The 22,715-nt window shown below is 44.5% G+C and overlaps 1 protein-coding gene across 1 annotated transcript in view; it reads left to right on the forward strand.

The window, feature by feature from the left end:
* LOC130297294 (proton channel OTOP3-like) overlaps window positions 1-14,398 on the forward strand; it is a 58,530-nt gene extending 44,132 nt beyond the window's left edge. The window contains exons 7-10 of the mRNA XM_056549603.1: window positions 554-612; window positions 3,862-3,971; window positions 4,094-5,298; window positions 14,228-14,398. Of these exons, the coding sequence (XP_056405578.1) occupies window positions 554-612; window positions 3,862-3,971; window positions 4,094-5,298; window positions 14,228-14,398 (1,545 nt within the window). The remainder of the gene's footprint in view (window positions 1-553; window positions 613-3,861; window positions 3,972-4,093; window positions 5,299-14,227) is intronic.
* Window positions 14,399-22,715: the final 8,317 nt, after the last annotated feature.

Genomic DNA, 22,715 nt, shown 5'->3' on the forward strand with positions numbered 1-22,715 from the left:
ATGGCCTGAGGCAAGATGGGAAGGCCCTGTAAACAAGAGTCAATTTGCAAGCTTGCTTTGTTTTACAGTGTAGGGTTGGGCAATGTAATAAGGTCCTGAATTACTATATTTGATATGATATGCATCTGTCTGCCCTAGTTGGTCACTACCCTATGTAATATAGCATGGTTATCTACTGTACCACTAAGTCTTGAGAGCTTATTTTACCACCTAATCTGGAAATGGGATTAATTTGTCAACCATTAACAAAGTCTATGATAAATAAATAAGATAAATAAGTGTTACTGACCCATAAAACACCTGGACTGACTGTTTTTGGCCACCTGACCACCTCCCACAGCCATCGCAAACAAATAGAAAAATGCCAATATTTCTGTAAGTAGTAGTTACATAAATGCTAAATGGTGTCTGCAGCTCTAATTTCTGTTTTACAGACCAATGACCACCTTTACACGTTGCTTGAAAATCCTCTTCAAACAGTGAAAGCTAGATTCAGATATGTGTTTTTTTTAACCAAAGTACAACTGTAGTTCATAGTGGCTTTTCTTTGCAGACGTCTTTTCTGTGGCTTTCCTGCAGGGACTGTGTCCAGGTGCAACACAACCTTAATAGGTGGGTGTACAGAGTTAAAATATTAAAACATAGATGAATATGGTGTTTAGAATAACCATTGTATTATGGAATGGGATTAAACAGGTTGTACTGTTTTTTCATGTTATGGTGATTTAAGGCGTCATAGTATGAACAGGTAAGTCCCAACCCCAGAGCCCTCACCTATCATCACCTTAGCCCTGTGGTTCCCAACCTTTTTCAACTCAGAGCGCCCCTTGAGAAAAATGTTTTCGCGGGGCGTCCCTAATTTTTTGACGCACAACCAAAAAATAAAGGCTAAAAAGAAGAAATGCACAATACCTATATATCTGTCGGCTATGTAGATTACAGTGCTGCTATATACAGCAACTCACAAATGACATCTTCTCTGATCAGTGTCGTTCCCTTTTCTTCTCCATCTGGTCCGGGCCATCATAACGATTTCTTCCAGCCAAAACTCTTCACCGTAAAACCTGCTCTGCACTTTACCAGCATCAGCATCCAGATTCCGCCACACATAATGTATCCTACTTCCCAACAAACGCACCCAAATGCCTCCAGCCTCACCCACACACAATGCCTCTAGCCTGTAGGTAGGTAGCTTGACTCCGATCTTACCCCTTTTACAAGTGAAGAGGAATACAGGGGTGTAAAGGTGTAAAGGAGTACCAGAGGGGTGTAGAAACTTGTAGAGGGGTGACAGGTAGAGGAGTGTACATGGGTGACAGAGGAGTATACATGGGAAACAGAGGGATATTGGGGTGTAGAGGAGTGTACATTGGTGATAGAAGTGTAGAGGGGTGTCCATGGGTGACAGAGGGGTGTACATGGGTGACAGAGAGGTGTAGGGGAGTGTACATGGGTGACAGAGGGGTGTACAGGGGTGATAGATGGGTGTACATTTGTGACAGAAAGGTGTAAAGGAGTTTACATGGGTGACAGAGGGGTTTAGGGGTTGACAGAGGGGTGTAAATGGGTGACAGATGGGTGTAGAGGAGTGTACCTGGGTGACAGAGGGGTGTAGAAGTGTGTACCTGGGTGACAGAGGGATGTACATGGGTGACAGAGGGGTGTACATGGGTGACAGAGGGGTGTAGAGGAGTTTATATGGGTGACAGAGGGGTGTAGGGGCTGACAGAGGGGTGTACATGGGTGAAAAAGGGTGTAGAGGAGTGTACATGAGTGACAGAGGGGTGTAATTGGGTGGCAGAGGGGTGATCATGGGTGACAGAGGGGTGTAGGGGGTGACAGAGGGGTGTAGAGGAGTGTACATGGGTGACAGAGGCATGTAGGGGGTGACAGAGGGGTGTGCATGGGTAACGGATGGGTGTAGAGGAGTGTACATGGGTGACAGAGTAGTGTACATGGATGGCAGAGAGATGTGCATGGGTGGTAGAGGGGTGTAGAAGAGTGTACATTAGTGAAAGGGGTGTAGAAGAGTGTACATTGGTAATGGGGGGGGGGCATAGGGGGTGACAGAGGGGAGTAGGAGTGTACATGGGTGTCAGAGGGGTGAAGAGGAGTGTACATGGGTGATAGATTGGTGTACATGGGTGACACAGGGGTGTAGAGGGGTGTACATTGGTGGCAGAGGAGTGAATATGGGTGACAGAGGGGTGTAGCAGGGTGTACATAGGTAACAGAGGGGAGGACAGGGGTGGACGGGTGGTAGGCAGGGTGATGGGTAGACAGAGGGGTGGACGGGGGTGAAAAGGGGGGTGACAGTGGGTAAACATGGGTGATAGGGGGTAGACAAGGGGGTGGTCAAAGGGGTGAATAAGGGGGTGAACATGGGTGACTGGGGGATAGACCAGGGTGACAGAGGGGTGGACAGGAGTGACAAGGTGGTAACAGAGGGTTGGACAGGGGTGACAAAGGGACAGAGGGGTGAATAGGGGTTGACATTGGTGACAAGGGGGTGGTCAGAGGGGTGGACAATGGGGGGTGAACATGGGTGACAGGGGGATGGACAGAGGTGATAGAGAGGTGGATAGGGGGGGGGGGCAAGGTGGACATGGATGACCGGAGGGTGGACATGGGAGACTGGGAGTCTGAGGGGTGGACAGGGGTGACAAGGGGATGGACCAGGGTGACAGAAGGGTGGACAGGATTGACAAGGGGGTAACAGAGGAGTAGACATGGGTGACGGAGAGGGGTGGATAGGGGTGACAAAGGAACAAAGGGGTGAATAGGGGGTGGATATGGATGAAAAGGGGGGTGGTCAAAGGGGGTGAACATGGGTGAAAGGAGGATGGACAGAGGTGGATAGGGGGGTGGCCAAGGTTGACATGGATGACAGGAGGGTGGACATGGGAGACAGGGGGTCAGAGGGGTGGACAGGGGTGACAAGGGGGTAAAAGAGGGGTGGACAGGAGTGACAGAGAGGGGTGAATAGGGAGTGGGACAGGGGTGAGAGGGGGGTAGACTGGGAGGGGGTAGACAGGGGTGGGTGAACATGGGTGACAGGGGGATGGACAGGGGTGACAGAGGGGTGGCCAAGGTGGACATGGATGACAGAAGGGTGGACATGGCTGACAGGGGGTGCCATCTTTTTAATCGGAGAGTCCTGACCCCCCTGGCAGGGCCTACAGGCAACCCGGTTGGGAAATGCTGCCTTAGCCTCTTGGTTGTTTATCCAGGCACAGCACTGTACGTACACGTGTCTACAGGAAAGAAGTGAAAGCAGTAAGACTATTACCTGAAGACATAAAGTGGGGATGAAAAAAAAAGAAGTGATGATCAACTTCCTAAGTCACTTTCTATCCCCTATTGAGTGGAAAATAAAGAAAAACAGCCTAAGGGTACGTTCACACGAGAGTGCATCCACAGCGTATTTGATGCCGCGGATGCACTGCCGCCATACTCAGAGTTCAGGCAAAGCGAGCATCCTGTTGCTGCTGCCATAGCTCTGTGTGTCTGCTCTTATCTATGGATTTCCTGCCAGCGGTCACGAGGGACACACAGAGTAGCAGCAAGGAATTCGCTCTGCCTTAACTGTGTGTGCCGGCAGCACATCCGCGGGGTCAAATACGCTGCAGATGCGCTCCAGTATGAATGGTACGTTCACACAACCTTATTTTTCTACAAATTTGTCAATGGACAGCAAAAATAAGGACATGTGAACTGACCCTAAATAGCCTGTAAATTTTAGCCACTGATAATACTTTATATACAGTACACGTGTACAGCCCATGTGTGAAAATCCACTTTTCCAAGGGTTGCAATTTAACTTCTGTACTGTACAGCTATTCATTCAAGTTTATTTTGCAGATGGGGCATTATCTTGGCTATGGCCACCAATTTTCTTCTGTGGCTCCTGGCTGTGATAAATGATTCAGTGCACCGAGAGATAGAAAGTTTACAACCAAATGACACATCAGGCAAGTAACCCTAACCCAACACCTTCAGTATCTGTGCAATATATTTTTTACCATTCCATGCCTTTTGAATACTTGACCATCACTGAGTCCTATAAATAACATGATGTTACCTTTCTTTCCAGATGGAGTTGAAAATGGATGCTTGTGCCCTAAATTTTCATCTTGTTTCATCTTTCAGCGGGGATATGTGACTTTATATCCTTTCAACCTTGAATACAGTTTGATGTGTGCTTCCATGCTTTTCATAATGTGGAGGAATGTTGGCAGGAGAGAAGTGCACCATTCTGGATTGTCTCACCCCAGATTTCATCTGCGAGGGGTCCTTTATGGTCCAATTCTAGGAGCTGTTGCGTTACTAGTTGGAATTTACATCTTCATCCAGTATCAGATACAAGCTTCAGCAGGAGCTGTAACCACCATTTCCTTCGTCATATATTTTATGTACAGTATCATTCTGCTGTCCGTCATGGTTATAGCCTGCTTTATAGGGATAATTGCTCAAACCTTTAGAGATAAACAACATGTGAAATACACAAGACATGATAATGAAAATGGTGAAGACCCCGATAAACAGAATAAAGAAAAGAGGCAAAAAAAGAGTAAATGTGAATGTAGGCATCGTAATGTAGAGAAGTATAAAGACCATTGGCAATCAGAGGGAGAAGCAGAAGGGGACAAGGAGCCAAATGGAGAACAGAATAAGAACTTTGAGGATCAGGAACATATTGAGTATCACACATCAGAAGAGGAGGGAAAGTGTGAGGACACTGAAAAGCAAGCAGAGAATGAAATCTGCAATGGACATATTGGAATGCAGGACTTGTGCAAGGAAAATAAGATGGACCATCTAGATATCAATCATCAAACAAAGCAACACAGCACAGAGATAGACGCACATCATCAGGAGATGATCGTTAGACATAGGAGTCCCCCTAAAAACTATACCCGCAGTCTGGAAATTATGCTCCTGCTTGGGGCTGCCCTTGGTCAGTTTTCTATTTCTTATTATTCCATGGTTGCCATCATAGCCACTGGTTCATGGAATCTACTCAACACTTTAAACCTGTCATACTCCATTCTGATTATTTTACAGCACATGTTCCAAAATATTTTCATAATAGAGGGCATGAAAAAGGAGCACAATGAACATTATTATTTACAGGCAACCAAGGAGAGCAAAGAGGAACATAATGAAGCCCCTCGTAGGCTCTCCATGGTTGAGATCCGCAGGGCATCTCTGGCTTACTTACAAGATGTTGGACGTCTCAATGTCAGCCGCAGACTGGTGAAGGAGATGGCCCTCTTTCTAGTGCTTTGTAATATTATAGTAAGTTATATTCTTCCCCGCACTGTTTTAATGTGAAAAACTAAGTAATTCTGCCAAGGTATAGAGAGAGCCAAGTACAGAGACTTACTAAATGCCAAGTCCTTCTGGAGAAACTGTTCGGTTTGGGGTGCCTTAATAATTGCATTTATTTTTATTATATAGTTTGTAACATACATCTCAAAGATCCAGTTGTCCTCAATCAAGGGAAACCTAACTAACAAGGATACAAGCAACAAGACGGGAAAGGAGTAGGAAGTGTCTAACTAGTCATCTGAGGGCCAACATATATCATCCACGCAAACACATAGGGGGGAATTTATCATTAGTGGTAAAAGCTTTTTCTTTTCTATATGTAGCGCAAATTTCTGCGCAGTGAGTTATTTTGCGTCTCTTTTCATAGAGCAAAAATCAAGTACTCTATTTTTTTGTGTATTGTGGAATGCATTTTGCAGTGCATACTAATTTGTGCTTTTTTTGTTTAGACGCATTTTTTTGGCGCAAATAAAAAATTTTTACGCAAAAATACACCATCAAAAAGGACACGTAGGAAAGTGTTCTACCGACACAGCCGAGGGATGCAGGAGCCGTCCCTCAACACTGCTGAATGACAACTAATCCCATCATGGGATGGCACTTGCACATCCCCCGGCTGCGGGACTCTTTTGGGACAGTTAAGGCTACTATTCCCATCATGGACAGACTCTGCCCATGATGGGAGTTATAGTCCAGGGGCTGAGGGGCAGATCGCAGCAGTTCATTCTCCAGAGACCCGCTGCGATCCGTATTTATTAACTGTACAAGCCAGTGGCACATGCGGCTCCACTGCACTGCCCACCGACTCCTGTATACAGCTGTCATAATTCATAATCCCCACCGCCGGAAGACGGGAGCTCTGATTGGTGAATAGCTATTCAGTTTTTAATTTCTCTTCACGAGTTATAACAAAAACAGAAAGATCATTATTAATGAAGGGACTCCCGTTTACACCGACACCTAAGTTTGATGTGTATAATTGGGTGAAAGACATGAATTTATTTGCCGCAAATTAGCTTTACATAAAGTACATGAGACTAATGATAGAAGAGAAAACATTGATAATACGCAAGAATCAGCAATGGGGACAGCATGTGCACCAACATTTGCTAATTTGTTTTTAGGGTGGTGGGAGAGTACAATTGTTTTTGGAGATGATTTCTCACATTACACATAACACATTCTATAGTGGGGTAGATACATAGATGAGATTTAATTTTTTAGGGAAGGGGGTTGCACTTTATTCTATGAGTTTGTGGAGAAATTGAACACCAATGACATAGGGATGAAGTTTACAGCAGAAGTAGGAGGTAGATCTCTGAATTTTTTGGATCTCACGATATATAGATGCAAATAATCCCATACAAACTAATATATATCGAAAGCCGACAGCTACGAACAGCTTTCTGCATTGGACAAGCTGGCATGTGGTCCCATTAAAACGCAGCATCCCAACAGGTCAATATCTGTGAGCCAGAAGGAATTGCTCGGAAGACTTTAATTTCATAGCAGAGAGCCAAAACCAGATGGAATGCTTTTTTAACAGAGGGTACCCTAAAAAGGGGATGAGGAAAACCTTTCATAAGGCCCGACATAGTGAACGAGATATCCTATTAGCAGATTGGGCTAGGAAAAAAGAAGATCTGAAAATTATTAGATGCATCGGAACATATGATGCATATACCTTGCAAGTAATGAGAATCTTAAGATCATATTGGAACATTTTAAGACTGGACCCTGACCTGAAGGAAGTACTAGGTGAGAACCCAAATATCACATATAGGAGAGGATCCAATTTGAGAGATCTTTTGGTACATAGTTATTATGAACCAATGGAGGAAAGAGCAGAGATGTGGCTTCCCAAACCACCGGAGGGGTCATACCCATGTGAGCACAGCTTGGTATGCAAGATGATGCCTAAGACAAAAACTTTTGAAAATCCCTTAGATAAACGTAAATATAGACAGTTTATCAACTGCAGTAGTCGCAATGTTATTTACATAGCAAAGTGCTCCTGTCCGAAACTGTATGTGGGGAAAACCACCCAACAGTAGCGAAAAGGATTGGGAAACTCTTAAGTACAAAACGAACAAGAGCAGATACGCCATTGGCCAGACATATTAATACTGTACACAGAAACAACATTAACATTAAACTTTAAAATAGGCCCAAGGAAGGGAGACATTGACAAGTCCTTATTAAAGGAAGAGGCAAAATGGATATTTAGAATGAACAGTAGATTTCCAATGGGTTTAAATGAGGGATTTTCATATTCAGCATTTTTAACATGAGACATAAGAGTAGTTCTAAATAAGATTGGAAAAGATACTGTAAATGGAACAATGGTAAGACACGATATCCTGTAATTAGAATTTCGGTTGATACTTACCTGGGAGATGAGGAATGGAGGAGGTTGCTTGAGTCTGGTGAACTGGATGGATGGAATGATGAAGATCCTCATGAAAAATAATAAGGAGATTGTTTAGACTAATAACATGAGATAACAGAAAGATAGGACTAAGACCACATCATCTACCAATAGTACAACAGTACTATGATTACAAGAGGGGGATTACGGGATTGGGACAAGAGCGTTTAGAGAACTAGATGTCCCAACTAATAAGAACTAATATACAACATATCATGGCAACAAGCCAGTCAAATTCTAGATGAGGTGCAATAATTTATTGATCCCCATAGGTGAGGAATCATTCGGTACCAAAATTTGTCTATACATAAAGACCACATGGCAGTAGATGAGGATACTTTTATATGTATTCCTATTCCTGTATGATAGATTCCTAATGTACTTTAGCAATAGTAATAATTAATATGTTTGATAGATAGAGATGATACGGAAAATACTTCAGGTTGGTATACGATTCCCTATGAGATTTTTTCAAGATTCCAGTATGCCATGATGTAATATGTAAATATGGAGATGGAATATAATGTAGTAGGATATCTAGCTACGGGAAGGCTACCCATGATTGGTACTGACATCTAGTCTAATTTAAATGGGCACTCTCATTAAAACTAATTTTGCTATTGCACTCCTTATGGCAAATAAAAAATATTTCTAATATACTTTGTTTAAAAAAAATATTTCTATGTCTTCTTTGTGCTTAAAAAAGCTCAAGAGCACATTTTCCCCCATCTTGTACACAGACTTTGGAACGAAGCCCAAACATAGGGAGTGCAACCGGGAGTGCGGGGGGGGGGGGGGGGTGTACAACCAACAGCATATGGCAGTTAAGTGTGATAGGAGCTATGATTGGATGAGGCTGTACACCCCTCCCCCCCCCCTCTGCACTCCAGGCTGCACTTTCTGTGTTTGGACTTCGGTCCAAAGTCTGTGTATAAGATGGGGGTAAATGTGCTCTTGAGCTTTTTTTTAAGCACAAATAAAACATAGAAAACTTCATTTTTTTTAAACAAAGGAGTTCAATAGCAAAAATTAGTTTTATTAAGGGGTTACCCTTTAACTACATCTAGTCCAATTTATATCTAGCTCAGTTTAATTAATACTGAGCACCTTCTTATTCTAAGCTCATGTTGATACTTTTCTGAATAATAATCCTTTTGAATGACAATCGCATAGTAATAGTAATGTTCATCTCCTAGTGCAATAAATAAACTAATAGCCCATAATATATTATATGAAGAAGTAACCATTTTGGAAAATAACCTTTTGAAGAATAATTCCATAGCAATAGAGATGTCCACCTCATTGTGCAACCAATGAATTTATGGTCCGCAATATATAACATGAAGAAGGAAGCCCTTGATTGGGAATCCCGGGCATGCGCAGATCCCATTGAATAGGACACAAAGATTAAGTCTGCGCGCATGTGTGAACATTTATATTAACGCGAGAATGCGCAAGGACATAAACGCTGGGATTGAAGTCATGTGGTGCGGACACGTGATCATGTGATGCGGACACGTGATCATGTGACTGGATCATAACATGATCACAACAAGAGAACATGTGGTGAATGACGTGACATTTATTGATTGGTGTAAATAATCGGAAGGGACGCAATAGAGGGAACGGAAGTGGCGTCACAATAAAAGTCTATAAATAGGGAAGCGTGAGCCAATTGCCATCATAAGCCAATTGCCCTTGAAAAAGCCAATACTCTGGTGAAACGTTGGGGAGGCTGGTGATATTTTATACAGAGATCCTCTGTAGCAGCTTATAATAATAATGTATTAAACGTACTGAGCAAAAATTTAACCTCCTAGCAGACCCAGCACTGGGGGGCGAACAAAAAAAGGCTTAGGGGAGACCTAATAACTATGTATAAATATATCAGGGGACAATACAGAGATCTCTCCCATGATCTATTTATACCCAGGACTGTATCAATAACAAGGGGGCATCCTCTACGTCTAGAGGAAAGAAGGTTCCTACACCAGCACAGACGGGGGTTCTTTACTGTAAGAGCATTGAGACTGTGGAATTCTCTCCCGGAGGAGGTGGTCATGATGAACTCTGTAATAGAGTTCAAAAAGGGGCTTGATGCATATCTGGAGAGTAATAACATTGCTGGTTATGTATCCTAGATTTATAGGGACAGAAGGTTGATCCAGGGATTTATTCTGACTGCCATATTTGGAGTCGGGAATGAATTTTTACCTCTAGTATGAGGGTTTTTTGCGTTCTTCTGGATCAACTCAACTCAATAGGGGCTTATTAGGGTTATAGGTTGAACTTGATGGTCTTTTTTCAACCTTATGAACTATGTTACTGTCACGATGCCGGCTGGCAGGAGGAGGATCCTCTGTGCCAGAGAGGGATTGGCGTGGACCGTGCTAGTGGACCGGTTCTAAGCCACTAAGTCACCAGAGCCCGCCGCAAAGCGGGATGGTCTTGCTGCGGCGGTAGTGACCAGGTCGTATCCACTAGCAATGGCTCAACCTCTCTGACTGCTGAAGATAGGCGCGGTACAAGGGAGTAGACAGAAGCAAGGTCGGACGTAGCAGAAGGTCGGGGCAGGCAGCAAGAATCGTAGTCAATAAGGCAATAGCAGGAGGTCAAGTACACAGTATGGACAAACACAGTAACGCTTTCACTAGGCTCTAAGGCAACAAGATCCGGCAGGGGAGTGCAGGGGCAGTGATCAGATATAGTCTGGGAGCAGGTGGAAGCCAATTAAGCTAATTGGGCCAGGCACCAATCATTGGTGCACTGGCCCTTTAAGTCTCAGGGAGCTGGCGCGCGCGCGCCCTAGAGAGCGGAGCCGCGCGCGCCAGCACATGACAGCAGGGGACCGGGACGGGTAAGTGACCTGGGATGCGATTCGCGAGCGGGCGCGTCCCGCTGTGCGAATCGCATCCCCGACGGCCATGACAGTGCAGCGCTCCCGGTCAGCGGGACCGACCGGGGCGCTGCGGAGAGAGAGACGCCGTAAGCGCTCCGGGGAGGAGCGGGGACCCGGAGCGCTAGGCGTAACAGTACCCCCCCCTTAGGTCTCCCCTTCTCTTTGTCCGGTAACTGCCTCCCCTGGGATGAGGACACCGGGAAAGAATGGAGGGTTTCCTCAACGGCAGGCAGTACAGCAGGAGTGGGAATGGGGAGGGAGGGCAGAGGGCGAGGCCTGGCATGGGGCAGTGTGACACCAGGACGGGGGCCATGAGGAGGCACCGAGGCTTGCCTGACTGGACTGGGAGGGGGGGAGAGGCACTTCTTATGGAAGGCAGAGTCCATAAAGACCTTAGGGAGACCGGTTACAGGGGGAACCACAGGGTCACGGCAGGGAGTACTGGGAACCGGTTTAAGGCAGTCCTTGAAACAAGAGGTACCCCAGCTCTTGATCTCCCCTGTGGACCAATCCAGGGTTGGGGAATGGTGTTGAAGCCAGGGTAGTCCAAGGAGAATTTCGGAAGTGCAATTGGAGAGGACCAAAAACTCAATTTTTTCGTGATGAGGTCCGATGCACATTAGGAGGGGCTCCGTGCGGTAACGCACGGTGCAATCCAACCTGACTCCGTTGACCGCGGAAATGTAGAGTGGCTTGACGAGACGGGTCACCGGGATGTGGAATTTATTCACCAAGGAATCCAGAATAAAATTCCCAGAGGCACCGGAGTCCAAGCAGGCCACGGCTGAGAGGGAAGAGTTGGCTGAAGGAGAAATCCGTACGGGCACCGTGAGACGTGGAGAAGCCGACTTAGCATCAAGAGACGCCACACCCACGAGAGCTGGGTGCGAGCGTGCGTTTCCCAGACGTGGAGGACGGATAGGGCAATCCACCAAGAAATGTTCGGTACTGGCACAGTACAGACAAAGATTCTCTTCCCTACGGCGATTCCTCTCTTCCTGGGTCAGGCGAGACCGATCCACTTGCATGGCCTCCTCGGCGGGAGGCCTAGGCGTAGATTGCAATGGAGACTGTGGGAGAGGTGTCCAGAGATCTAAGTCTTTTTCCTGGCGGAGCTCTTGATGCCTCTCAGAAAAACGCATGTCAATGCGAGTGGCTAGATGAATGAGTTCATGCAGGTTAGCAGGAGTTTCTCGTGCGGCCAGAACATCTTTAATGTTGCTGGATAGGCCTTTTTTAAAGGTCGCGCAGAGGGCCTCATTATTCCAGGATAGTTCAGAAGCAAGAGTACGGAATTGTATGGCGTACTCGCCAACGGAAGAATTACCCTGGACCAGGTTCAGCAGGGCAGTCTCAGCAGAAGAGGCTCGGGCAGGTTCCTCAAAGACACTTCGAATTTCCGAGAAGAAGGAGTGTACAGAGGCAGTGATGGGGTCATTGCGGTCCCAGAGCGGTGTGGCACAAGACAGAGCTTTCCCAGACAGAAGGCTGACTACGAAAGCCACCTTAGACCTTTCAGTAGGAAACTGGTCCGACATCATCTCCAAGTGCAGGGAACATTGTGAAAGAAAGCCACGGCAAAACTTAGAGTCCCCATCAAATTTGTCCGGCAGGGACAAGCGGAGGCTAGGAGTGGCCACTCGCTGCGGAAGAGGTGCAGGAGCTGGCGGAGGAGATGGTTGTTGCTGCTGTAGCTGAGACTGAAATTGCTGTAGCTGTGACTGAAGCTGCTGTAGCTGCGACTGGAGTTGCTGTGTCATGGTGGTCAAGTACGACAGCTGGTGATCTTGTTGGGCGATCTGTCGGGCTTGCTGGGCGACCAGTGTAGTGAGGTCGGCGACAACTGGCAGAGGAACTTCAGCGGGATCCATGGCCGGATCTACTGTCACGATGCCGGCTGGCAGGAGGTGGATCCTCTGTGCCAGAGAGGGATTGGCGTGGACCGTGCTAGTGGACCGGTTCTAAGTCACTACTGGTGTTCACCAGAGCCCGCCGCAAAGCGGGATGGTCTTGCTGCGGCGGTAGTGACCAGGTCGTATCCACTAGCAACGGCTCAACCTCTCTGACTGCTGAAGATAGGCGCGGTACAAGGGAGTAGACAGAAGCAAGGTCGGACGTAGCAGAAGGTCGGGGCAGGCAGCAAGAATCGTAGTCAATAAGGCAATAGCAGGAGGTCAAGTACACAGTATGGACAAACACAGTAACGCTTTCACTAGGCTCTAAGGCAACAAGATCCGGCAGGGGAGTGTAGGGGCAGTGATTAGATATAGTCTGGGAGCAGGTGGAAGCCAATTAAGCTAATTGGGCCAAGCACCAATCATTGGTGCACTGGCCCTTTAAGTCTCAGGGAGCTGGCGCGCGCGCGCCCTAGAGAGCGGAGCCGCGCGCGCCAGCACATGACAGCAGGGGACCGGGACGGGTAAGTGACCTAGGATGCGATTCGCGAGCGGGCGCGTCCCGCTGTGCGAATCGCATCCCCGAAGGGCATGACAGTGCAGCGCTCCCGGTCAGCGGGACCGACCGGGGCGCTGCGGAGAGAGAGACGCCGTAAGCGCTCCGGGGAGGAGCGGGGACCCGGAGCGCTAGGCGTAACAGTTACTATGTTACAATAGAGGGTGTGAGAGATCCACTGGGGATGTATACTGGAGGGTGTGAGAAACCCCCAATTAATGTTCATTGGGTGTGAGAGATCCATTATTAATGCCCACCATGTGTGAGTGAGAGCAAAGTGAATCATTTGCAAAGCATGAGAAATGTTTGATACCCACTATAGCTCTCAGATACCTTATTGTAATCCTATATATCACACTGGAGCATTAATAGAGCACACCATATAGAGGTGTGAGAGACATCTAAAAGTGCAGGCCATCTATACGAGGTTATTAGAGCCTGTAATAAATAGCCATTGTTGGAATAATTGGCTTGGAGGTTGTCAATTTGGCCAGTAATACACTTTTAATAGCTAGCTAATAAGAGAGATCTCTGATTAATTTTAAAAACAGTTTATCATTATCTTTATTTACATTTATATAATTTTAACATATACCAATAAAGGTTGTTTTTAGTGAAACCCTAGTACAGGGTTCTAGTCCCCAAGGTGGTCATCCCTCCAGAAGGTTTTGGTTATGATATCCACAGAATGGGCCACCATTAGTTGATTAGAAATATCAACACTCGTTATTCTTGGCGTTCAGCTGATTGGCACTGCTGTGGCAGCGTAAAATAAGAGTATATGAGAGTCAGAAGCCCCGTCCCATAGATTGTTTGTAGAGGTGGTGCTGGATAACTGAAGTAAATGGAAGCTCCACCAGCGCCACTATTACAAACAATGTATGGAGTCAGGACTTCCAGCTCCTGTACACTGTTTATTTCCAATACCTCATCAGTGTGATATTTGTAGATTTGAATTTTTGACTGGAAAAGACCTTTCAACCAAGGATTAAGCAATATGAGAAGGAAGATACTTCATGTAGAGCATGAGCTTAAACTGTGCTTGACACAAATCACATGTAAACTACATTGGTTCCTTCTCTACATTATAGACTTAGATGTTTTTCTTTGTTTTGCAGCTATGGATCATGTCAGCTTTTGGAGAACATCCTCAGTATACAAATGGTCTGGAACGGGAATACTATGGCTTTTCAGTCTGGTTTTCCATTCTCAACTTTGGGCTCCCGCTATCAGTCTTTTACAGGATGCACAGTGTTGGCGGGTTGCTTGAAGTCTATGTCACTTCTTAATATGGTTCTTCCATCTCAAGGTCTGCAAAATTCTACTACAAACAGAACATTTTCACAGAAAATAGGACAACAATCCAGCAAAAAGGCTGATCACAGAAAAAAGGCCATACTTACTGGTTAGGCCCCTTTCACACTGGCCTTGCTCCCCGTCGAGAATGGACGTCAAAGTCTCTTTTTATTTTCTGACTTTAACAGCCATTCTCATGACGGGAAGCAACGGGCAACCACTGGTCCCAGCAGCTCCCATTTACTATTATGGGCACCATTATGAATAGCGGGAGAAAAAGACGGCACATGCAGTAATTTTTCTCCTGCTATTCTGCCCAGCTCTCCCGACGGCCGTCACGCTGCCGTGTACTAACAGCAGTGTGAAAGAAGCCTAACTGGTACAAGGGCAGGTTAGGCACCTATTTCCTTTATGATGCCGATCAGCCACAATGCTATATAAGGGGAGGTGGCATAGGTGCAAAATACTGATGAACAACCATGCATGCCTACTATTCATGAGGGGGGTAGCTGCTTAGTATTAAAGCTGCATAAAGATAAGGCATACAAAGGGTGGCAGTTACATGATAGTGTGTAGTGCACCATGCTGGCTTACAACCTATTAGTGACGCCCATACTATTCGATCACGAGGGCTACCCAGCATCTTATCTATGCACCCACAATGCCCTGACACCCCAGGCTGCCCCAGCATCATAAGGCTAGACCAAATCATATAAAATATATACTACATATGATAAACATGACGTATTAGTTGATATTTTGCCCAAAATATGCAAGCTCGCCAACACCATTATTTTGGCCAAAATATCAACTCATGTTTAACATATGAAGTATATATTTTTTATGATGTGGTGTGGCCTTGTGATGAGGGGGGAGCCTGGGGTGTCAGTGCGATGTGGGGTGTACATAAGATGCTGGGCAGGCCGATAGTATGGGCATCATTAATAGGTTGTAAGCCAGCATGGTGCACTACACGTTATCATGTTACTGGCACCCCGTATATGCCTTATCTGTGTGCAACCATAATACTAAGCAGCTATCCCCCTCATGAATAGTTGGTGTGTGTGTGTGGGCGTCCCTTGATAAAGCCTTAACGAAAACGCGTTCGGGGTGAGGTGAGGTATTGTATGTGGGGTATATGGTGTGGCCAGTCTTTACATTGTTATTTGTGACCCTATCTCCTTCCAGCCTCCACCCTTGTATTACATAACTATCATTGTATCAGTTGCTGTTGCGCCATTTTTATTCTATTAGACATATTACTTACCTGTAATCCTGTTCCAATCTTCCACCTATATAATTCCACCTCATGTAGATTGAGAACTGTTAGTAGGCGCCTTATGCGATATCCTCTTCTCTTTTTCTTCTGTATGTGTAACCGTCTTTTCACTAATGTTGTTTTAATCTGTTTAATTGTTTTAAGTATTTTTGTAATAAAGATTAATACTTTTATGACCAAGTTTTCTGGCCTCTATTTTCGGTGTATATGTATTAGCGGCCCATGGTCTATTACGGAGATAGTGCCCTAATTTTTCTATGTGTTGATTAATGAAATAAGTATTTGACACCTTTGCGAAACATAAATCAGTTCTTGGTGGCAAAACCCTTGTTGGCCACTAGAGATGAGCGAATCGAATTGGACGAATCCAAATTCGTTACGAATTTTGTAAAAAATTTGATATGTAATGAATCTGAATATCGCCGCGATTCGATAAAACGAGTCGCTTCATTAAACTCCATTTAATGCGGTCTAGACCAGGGGATCTAAAATGGCGGCTACACGTCTGAGGTCATGGGGCAAAGAACTCTGGGAAGGCAGGTAGGCAGGATCACCCTGAATCACATGTGGCATGCAGGCTATCAGCAGCCAGCCAGCCCTGTGATGTCACAGCCCTATATATTCAGCAGCCATCGTTGCAGACAGGCATTGCTGGGATTTTTTCCTGAGAGAGCAGACAGTGTCTGTCTGTGTGTGGTACTGAGAAAAAAGATCTTTACAGCGGCAAATCCATTCACCTGAAGCCCACATCACTGCAGGCAGGCACATAGACAGGGATAGGGGAGAGAGTATACTTTATGTTGCAACTATACTAGGGTGTATTACTTTAAAGCTAATAGGGGCCAGTTAGTGTGAGCACTAAAAGACCTAGTCACCTGCTTTTAACGCCAAGTTCAGGTGTAACCGTACTGGGGCGTATTTTCCTGTCCTAAGTGTAATATATACACACTTAGCGCTTTTAAATTTTTTCCTGGTAAACTCATAGGGGCCAGTTATTGTTAAAGGCCAGAATTACCTACACACCTGCTTTTATCGCCTAAATCAGGTGTAACCGCATTTGGGCGTATTTTGCTATCCTAAGTGTTATATATACTTCCTGTGCCATGCGCATCGCAGGAAAGACAGCGGGAGCTTAGGGAGTTAAATGCATGGCTTAAGTCTTGGTGTAAGGGGGAAGGGTTTGGGTTTTTAGAGCACTGGGCTGACTTTTCATTGGGGTACAAACTCTATTCTACGGATAATTTGCATCTGAATGGAAGGGGGTCCACTGTGCTGGGGGAGAGAATCCTGGAAGGGGTGGCAGAGTATTTAAACTAGGTGAGTGGGGGGGGGGGATAATAAAGCAAAGAAAGCAGACAGTGGGATGGATAGGTTAGAGAGGGGTCAGGACATAATGGTGGGTGGAGAGGAGTCCTGTGGGCGGAGGTTAAGAGCAGTGGATAAGGAGATCCATGGGTTACAAACCAGCCGTAAAAATAAATGAAGCCCGAAAAATTGTAATCTCAATAATTCAAAAAATTCCATTAGCCTCAATAACTACAATAAGCCCCATTAACTCAAAAAATACCATTAGCCCCAATAACTTAAATAATAACGTTAGACCCAATAACGCAAAAAATACCATTAGCCCCAATAACTTAAATAATAACGTTAGACCCAATAACTCAAAAAATCCCATTAGCCCCAATAACTTAAATAGTACAATTAGCCCTTATAACTCAAATAATAACATTAACCCCAATAACTCAGAAAAACTCATTAGTGAGACTATATGTGTAAAACTTAATGGAAATGTAAAGTGTATGTTCACAAATGCCAGAAGCCTAGCAAATAAAATGGGGGAGCTTGAGGCCTTGATACTGGAGGAACATATTGATATAGTTGGGGTCACTGAGACATGGCTGGACCCCTCGCATGACTGGGCTGTCAATCTGCAGGGGGTTTACATTGTTTTGCAAGGATAGAATGAACAGAAAAGGTGGTGGAGTCTGTCTGTATGTTAGAAGTGGTATGAAAGCCAGTGTGAACGATGCCATAGTGTGTGATGATTCTGAGGATGTGGAATCATTGTGGGTAGAATTACAAAAGGAGGGAAATACTGAAAAAATTATACTTGGTGTAATCTACAGACCCCCTAATATCACTGAAGAGATAGAAGGTCGGCTGCATAAACAAATAGAGAGGGCTGCCCGGGCAGGTACAGTGGTAATAATGGGAGATTTTAACTATCCAGATATAGATTGGGGTCCGGGGTTGGCTAAAACTACAAAGGGGAGAAAATTCCTAAATTTATTGCAGGATAATTTTATGGGCCAGTTTGTGGAGGACCCAACAAGAAGTGATGCCTTGTTGGATCTGATCATTTCCAACAACGCAGAGCTGGTTGGTAATGTAACTGTGCGGGAAAACCTTGGTAATAGCGACCACAATATAGTTACTTTTGACTTAAAATGTAGAAAACAAAGACAGACGGGGAAGGCAAAAACATATATCTTCAAAAAGGCAAATTTCCCTGGGCTGAGAGCTGCACTACAGGACATGGACTGGGGGGAGGTGTTCTCAAATACTGATACAGAAGGTAAATGGGACATCTTTAAATCAACTCTAAATAACTATACAGCTAAATATATACCAAAGGGGAACAAATATAAACGATTAAAACTAAATCCTACATGGTTGACAAATGATGTTAAAAGAGCAATAAACAACAAAAAAATAGCCTTCAAAAAATTCAAATCTGATGGGTCAGCTATAACATTTAAACAGTACAAGGAGCTTAATAAAATCTGTAAAAATTTAATAAAAACAGCAAAAAGGTGGCCAAAGAAAGCAAAACTAATCCTTAATATTTTTTTAGATATATAAATACAAAAAAAACAAGGACAGAGCATGTAGGACCCCTTAATAATGATAATGGGGAGGTTGTCATGGGCGATCAAGAGAAGGCGGAGCTACTGAATGGGTTCTTTAGTTCTGTATATACTATGGAAGAAGGAGCTGACATTGGACAGGTCAGTGCTGGTAAGCTGGTGTAGGAAGGAAGGGTTTGGGTTCATGGAGAACTGGGCTGACTTCGCTGTCGGTTACCGGCTCTACCGTAGGGACGGGCTGCACCTCAATGGGGAGGGTGCAGCTTTGCTTGGGGAGAAGATGGCTAGAAGGGTGGAGGAGTGTTTAAACTAGGGACTTGGGGGGAGGGAACCTACAGCAAAGAGGGGGAAGATAGTGTAGATAGAGAGGTGGGAATTATAAATGTACCTGGGGGTGGAGCGGAGGGAGGGGTTAGAATAGTTAATAGGAATAGGCTTCATAGGAAAATAAAACTTACACCCTTGAATCCCATTAACCCCAATAACATAAAGGATGGAAATGTAAAGTGTATGTTCACAAATGCCAGAAGCCTAGCAAATAAAATGGGGGAGCTTGAGGCCTTGATACTGGAGGAACATATTGATATAGTTGGGGTCAGATATAGATTGGGGTCCGGGGTTGGCTAAAACTACAAAGGGGAGAAAATTCCTAAATTTATTGCAGGATAATTTTATGGGCCAGTTTGTGGAGGACCCAACAAGAAGTGATGCCTTGTTGGATCTGATCAACTCTAAATAACTATACAGCTAAATATATACCAAAGGGGAACAAATATAAACGATTAAAACTAAATCCTACATGGCTGACAAATGATGTTAAAAGAGCAATAAACAACAAAAAAATAGCCTTCAAAAAATACAAATCTGATGGGTCAGCGATAACATTTAAACAGTACAAAGAGCTTAATAAAATCTGTAAAAATGTAATAAAAACAGCAAAAATTCAAAATGAGAGACAGGTGGCCAAAGAAAGCAAAACTAATCCTAAATAGTTTTTTAGATATATAAATGCAAAAAAAAACAAGGACAGAGCATGTAGGACCCCTTAATAATGATAATGGGGAGGTTGTCACGGGCGATCAAGAGAAGGCGGAGCTACTGAATGGGTTCTTTAGTTCTGTATACACTATGGAAAAAGGAGCTGACATTGGCCAGGTCAGTGCTGGTAACACATCATGTAATGTACTGAACTGGCTTAATGTAGAGATGGTACAAGGTAAGTTAAGTAAAGTAAATGTAAGCAAATCTCCAGGACCGGATGGACTACACCCAAGAGTTCTTAGAGAGGTAAGTTCAGTAATATCTGTACCCCTGTTCATGATATTTAGAGATTCTCTGGTGTCTGGTATTGTGCCAAGGGACTGGCGCAAGGCGAATGTGGTGCCAATCTTCAAAAAGGGCTCTAGGTCTTCCCCAGGAAACTATAGACCAGTAAGTTTAACGTGCATTGTGGGTAAATTGTTTGAAGGACTTATAAGGGATTACATACAGGAATACATAGAGGATAATTGTATTATAAGTGATAGCCAGCATGGGTTTACTAAGGATAGAAGTTGTCAAACCAATCTAATTTGCTTTTATGAAGAGGTGAGTAGAAGCCTTGACAGAGGAATGGCTGTGGATATAGTGTTTCTGGATTTTGCTAAAGCGTTTGATACTGTCCCTCATAGAAGTCTAACAGGTAAGTTAAGGTCTTTGGGTTTGGAAATTTTAGTTTGTAACTGGATTGAACACTGGCTCATGGATCGTACCCAGAGAGTGGTGGTCAATGATTCGTAAACTGATTGGTCCCCGGTAATTAGTGGTGTACCCCAAGGTTCTGTACTGGGCCCGCTGTTGTTTCATTTATTTATCAATGGAAAAATGAAGGAGATTGGAACCAGCTCAATGCAGATAAAATCGGGTTTAATCCATAGGACAAGGAAGGAACATGGATTAAACCCGATTTTATCTGCATTGAGCTGGTTCCAATCTCCTTCATTTTTCCATTGGCTGGTGCCGTCCAGCGCCTGGATCCGTGCTCTACTGTTTGGGGCGGGGTGAGCTGGCTCTTACCTTGTTTGCCTTTCCATTTATTTATCAATGATATAGAGGATGGTATTAACAGCTCTGTTTCTATCTTTGCAGATGACACCAAGCTTTGTAGCACTGTACAGTCTATAGAGGATGTGCATAAGTTACAGGATGACTTGGATAGACTAAGTGTCTGGGCATCCACTTGGCAAATGAGGTTCAATGTGGATAAATGTAAAGTTATGCATCTGGGTACTAATAACCTGCATGCATCGTATATCTTAGGGGGGATTAAACTGTCAGAGTCACTGGTAGAGAAGGATCTGGGTATACTTGTAGATCACAGACTACAGAATAGCATGCAATGTCAGGCTGCTGCTTCCAAAGCCGGCAGGATATTGTCATGTATCAAAAGAGGCATGGACTCAAGGGACAGGGACATAATACTCCCCCTTTATAAAGCATTGGTTCGGCCTCACCTGGAATATGCTGTTCAGTTTTGGGCACCTGTCCATAAAAGGGACACTGCGGAGTTGGAAAGGGTGCAGGGACGCGCGACTAAACTAATATGGGGCATGGATCATCTTAGCTATGAGGAGCGATTAAAGGAGTTACAATTGTTTAGTCTTGAGAAGAGACGTTTAAGGGGGGATATGATAAACGTATATAAGTATATTAATGGCCCATGCAAAAAATATGGAGAAAATCTGTTCCAGGTTAAACCCCCCCAAAGGACGAGGGGGCACTCCGTCCGTCTGGAGAAGAAAAAGTTTAGTCTCAAGGGGTGACACGCCTTCTTTACCGTGAGGAATGTGAATTTATGGAACGGTCTACCTCAGGAACTGGTCACAGCAGGAACAATTAACAGCTTTAAAACAGGATTAGATACATTCCTGGAACAAAATAACATTAATGCTTATGAAGAAATATAAAATCCCATCCCTTCCCCAATATCGCGCCACACCCCTACCCCTTAATTCCCTGGTTGAACTTGATGGACATATGTCTTTTTTCCACAGTACTAACTATGTAACTATGTAATGTACTGAACTGGCTTAATGTAGAGATGGTACAAGGTAAGTTAAGTAAAGTAAATGTAAGCAAATCTCCAGGACCGGATGGACTACACCCAAGAGTTCTTAGAGAGGTAAGTTCAGTAATATCTGTACCCTTGTTCATGATATTTAGAGATTCTTTGGTGTCTGGTATTGTGCCAAGGGACTGGCGCAAGGCGAATGTGGTACCAATCTTCAAGAAGGGCTCTAGGTCTTCCCCAGGAAACTATAGACCGGTAAGTTTAACGTGCATTGTGGGTAAATTGTTTGAAGGACTTATACGGGATTACATACAGGAATACATAGGGGATAATAGTATTATAAGTGATAGCCAGCATGGGTTTACTAAGGATAGAAGTTGTCAAACCAATTTGCTTTTATGAAGAGGTGAGTAGAAGCCTTGACAGAGGAATGGCTGTGGATATAGTGTTTCTGGATTTTGCAAAAGCGTTTGATACTGTCCCTCATAGACGTCTGACAAGTAAGTTAAGGTCTTTGGGTTTGGAAACTTTAGTTTGTAACTGGATTGAACACTGGCTCATGGATTGTACCCAGCGAGTGGTGGTCAATGATTCATACTCTGATTGGTCCCCGGTTATTAGTGGTGTACCCCAAGGTTCAGTACTGGGCCCGCTGTTGTTTCATTTATTTATCAATGATATAGAGGATGGTATTAACAGCTCTGTTTCTATCTTTGCAGATGACACCAAGCTTTGTAGCACGGTACAGTCTATAAAGGATGTGTATAGGTTACAAGATGACTTGGATAGACTAAGTGTCTGGGCATCCACTTGGCAAATGAGGTTCAATGTGGATAAATGTAAAGTTATGCATCTGGGTACTAATAACCTGCATGCGTCGTATGTCTTAGGGGGGATTAAACTGGCAGTCACTGGTAGAGAAGGATCTGGGTGTACTTGTAGATCACAGACTACAGAATAGCATGCAATGTCAGGCTGCTGCTTCCAAGGTCGGCAGGATATTGTCATGTATCAAAAGAGGCATGGACTTGAGGGACAGGGACATAATACACCTGGAATATGCTGTTCAGTTTTGGTCACCAGTCCATAAAAGGGACACTGTGTTGCTGGAA

Source organism: Hyla sarda, chromosome 13 (assembly GCF_029499605.1).
Source record: "Hyla sarda isolate aHylSar1 chromosome 13, aHylSar1.hap1, whole genome shotgun sequence".
In the NCBI taxonomy this organism is placed as follows: domain Eukaryota; kingdom Metazoa; phylum Chordata; class Amphibia; order Anura; family Hylidae; genus Hyla; species Hyla sarda.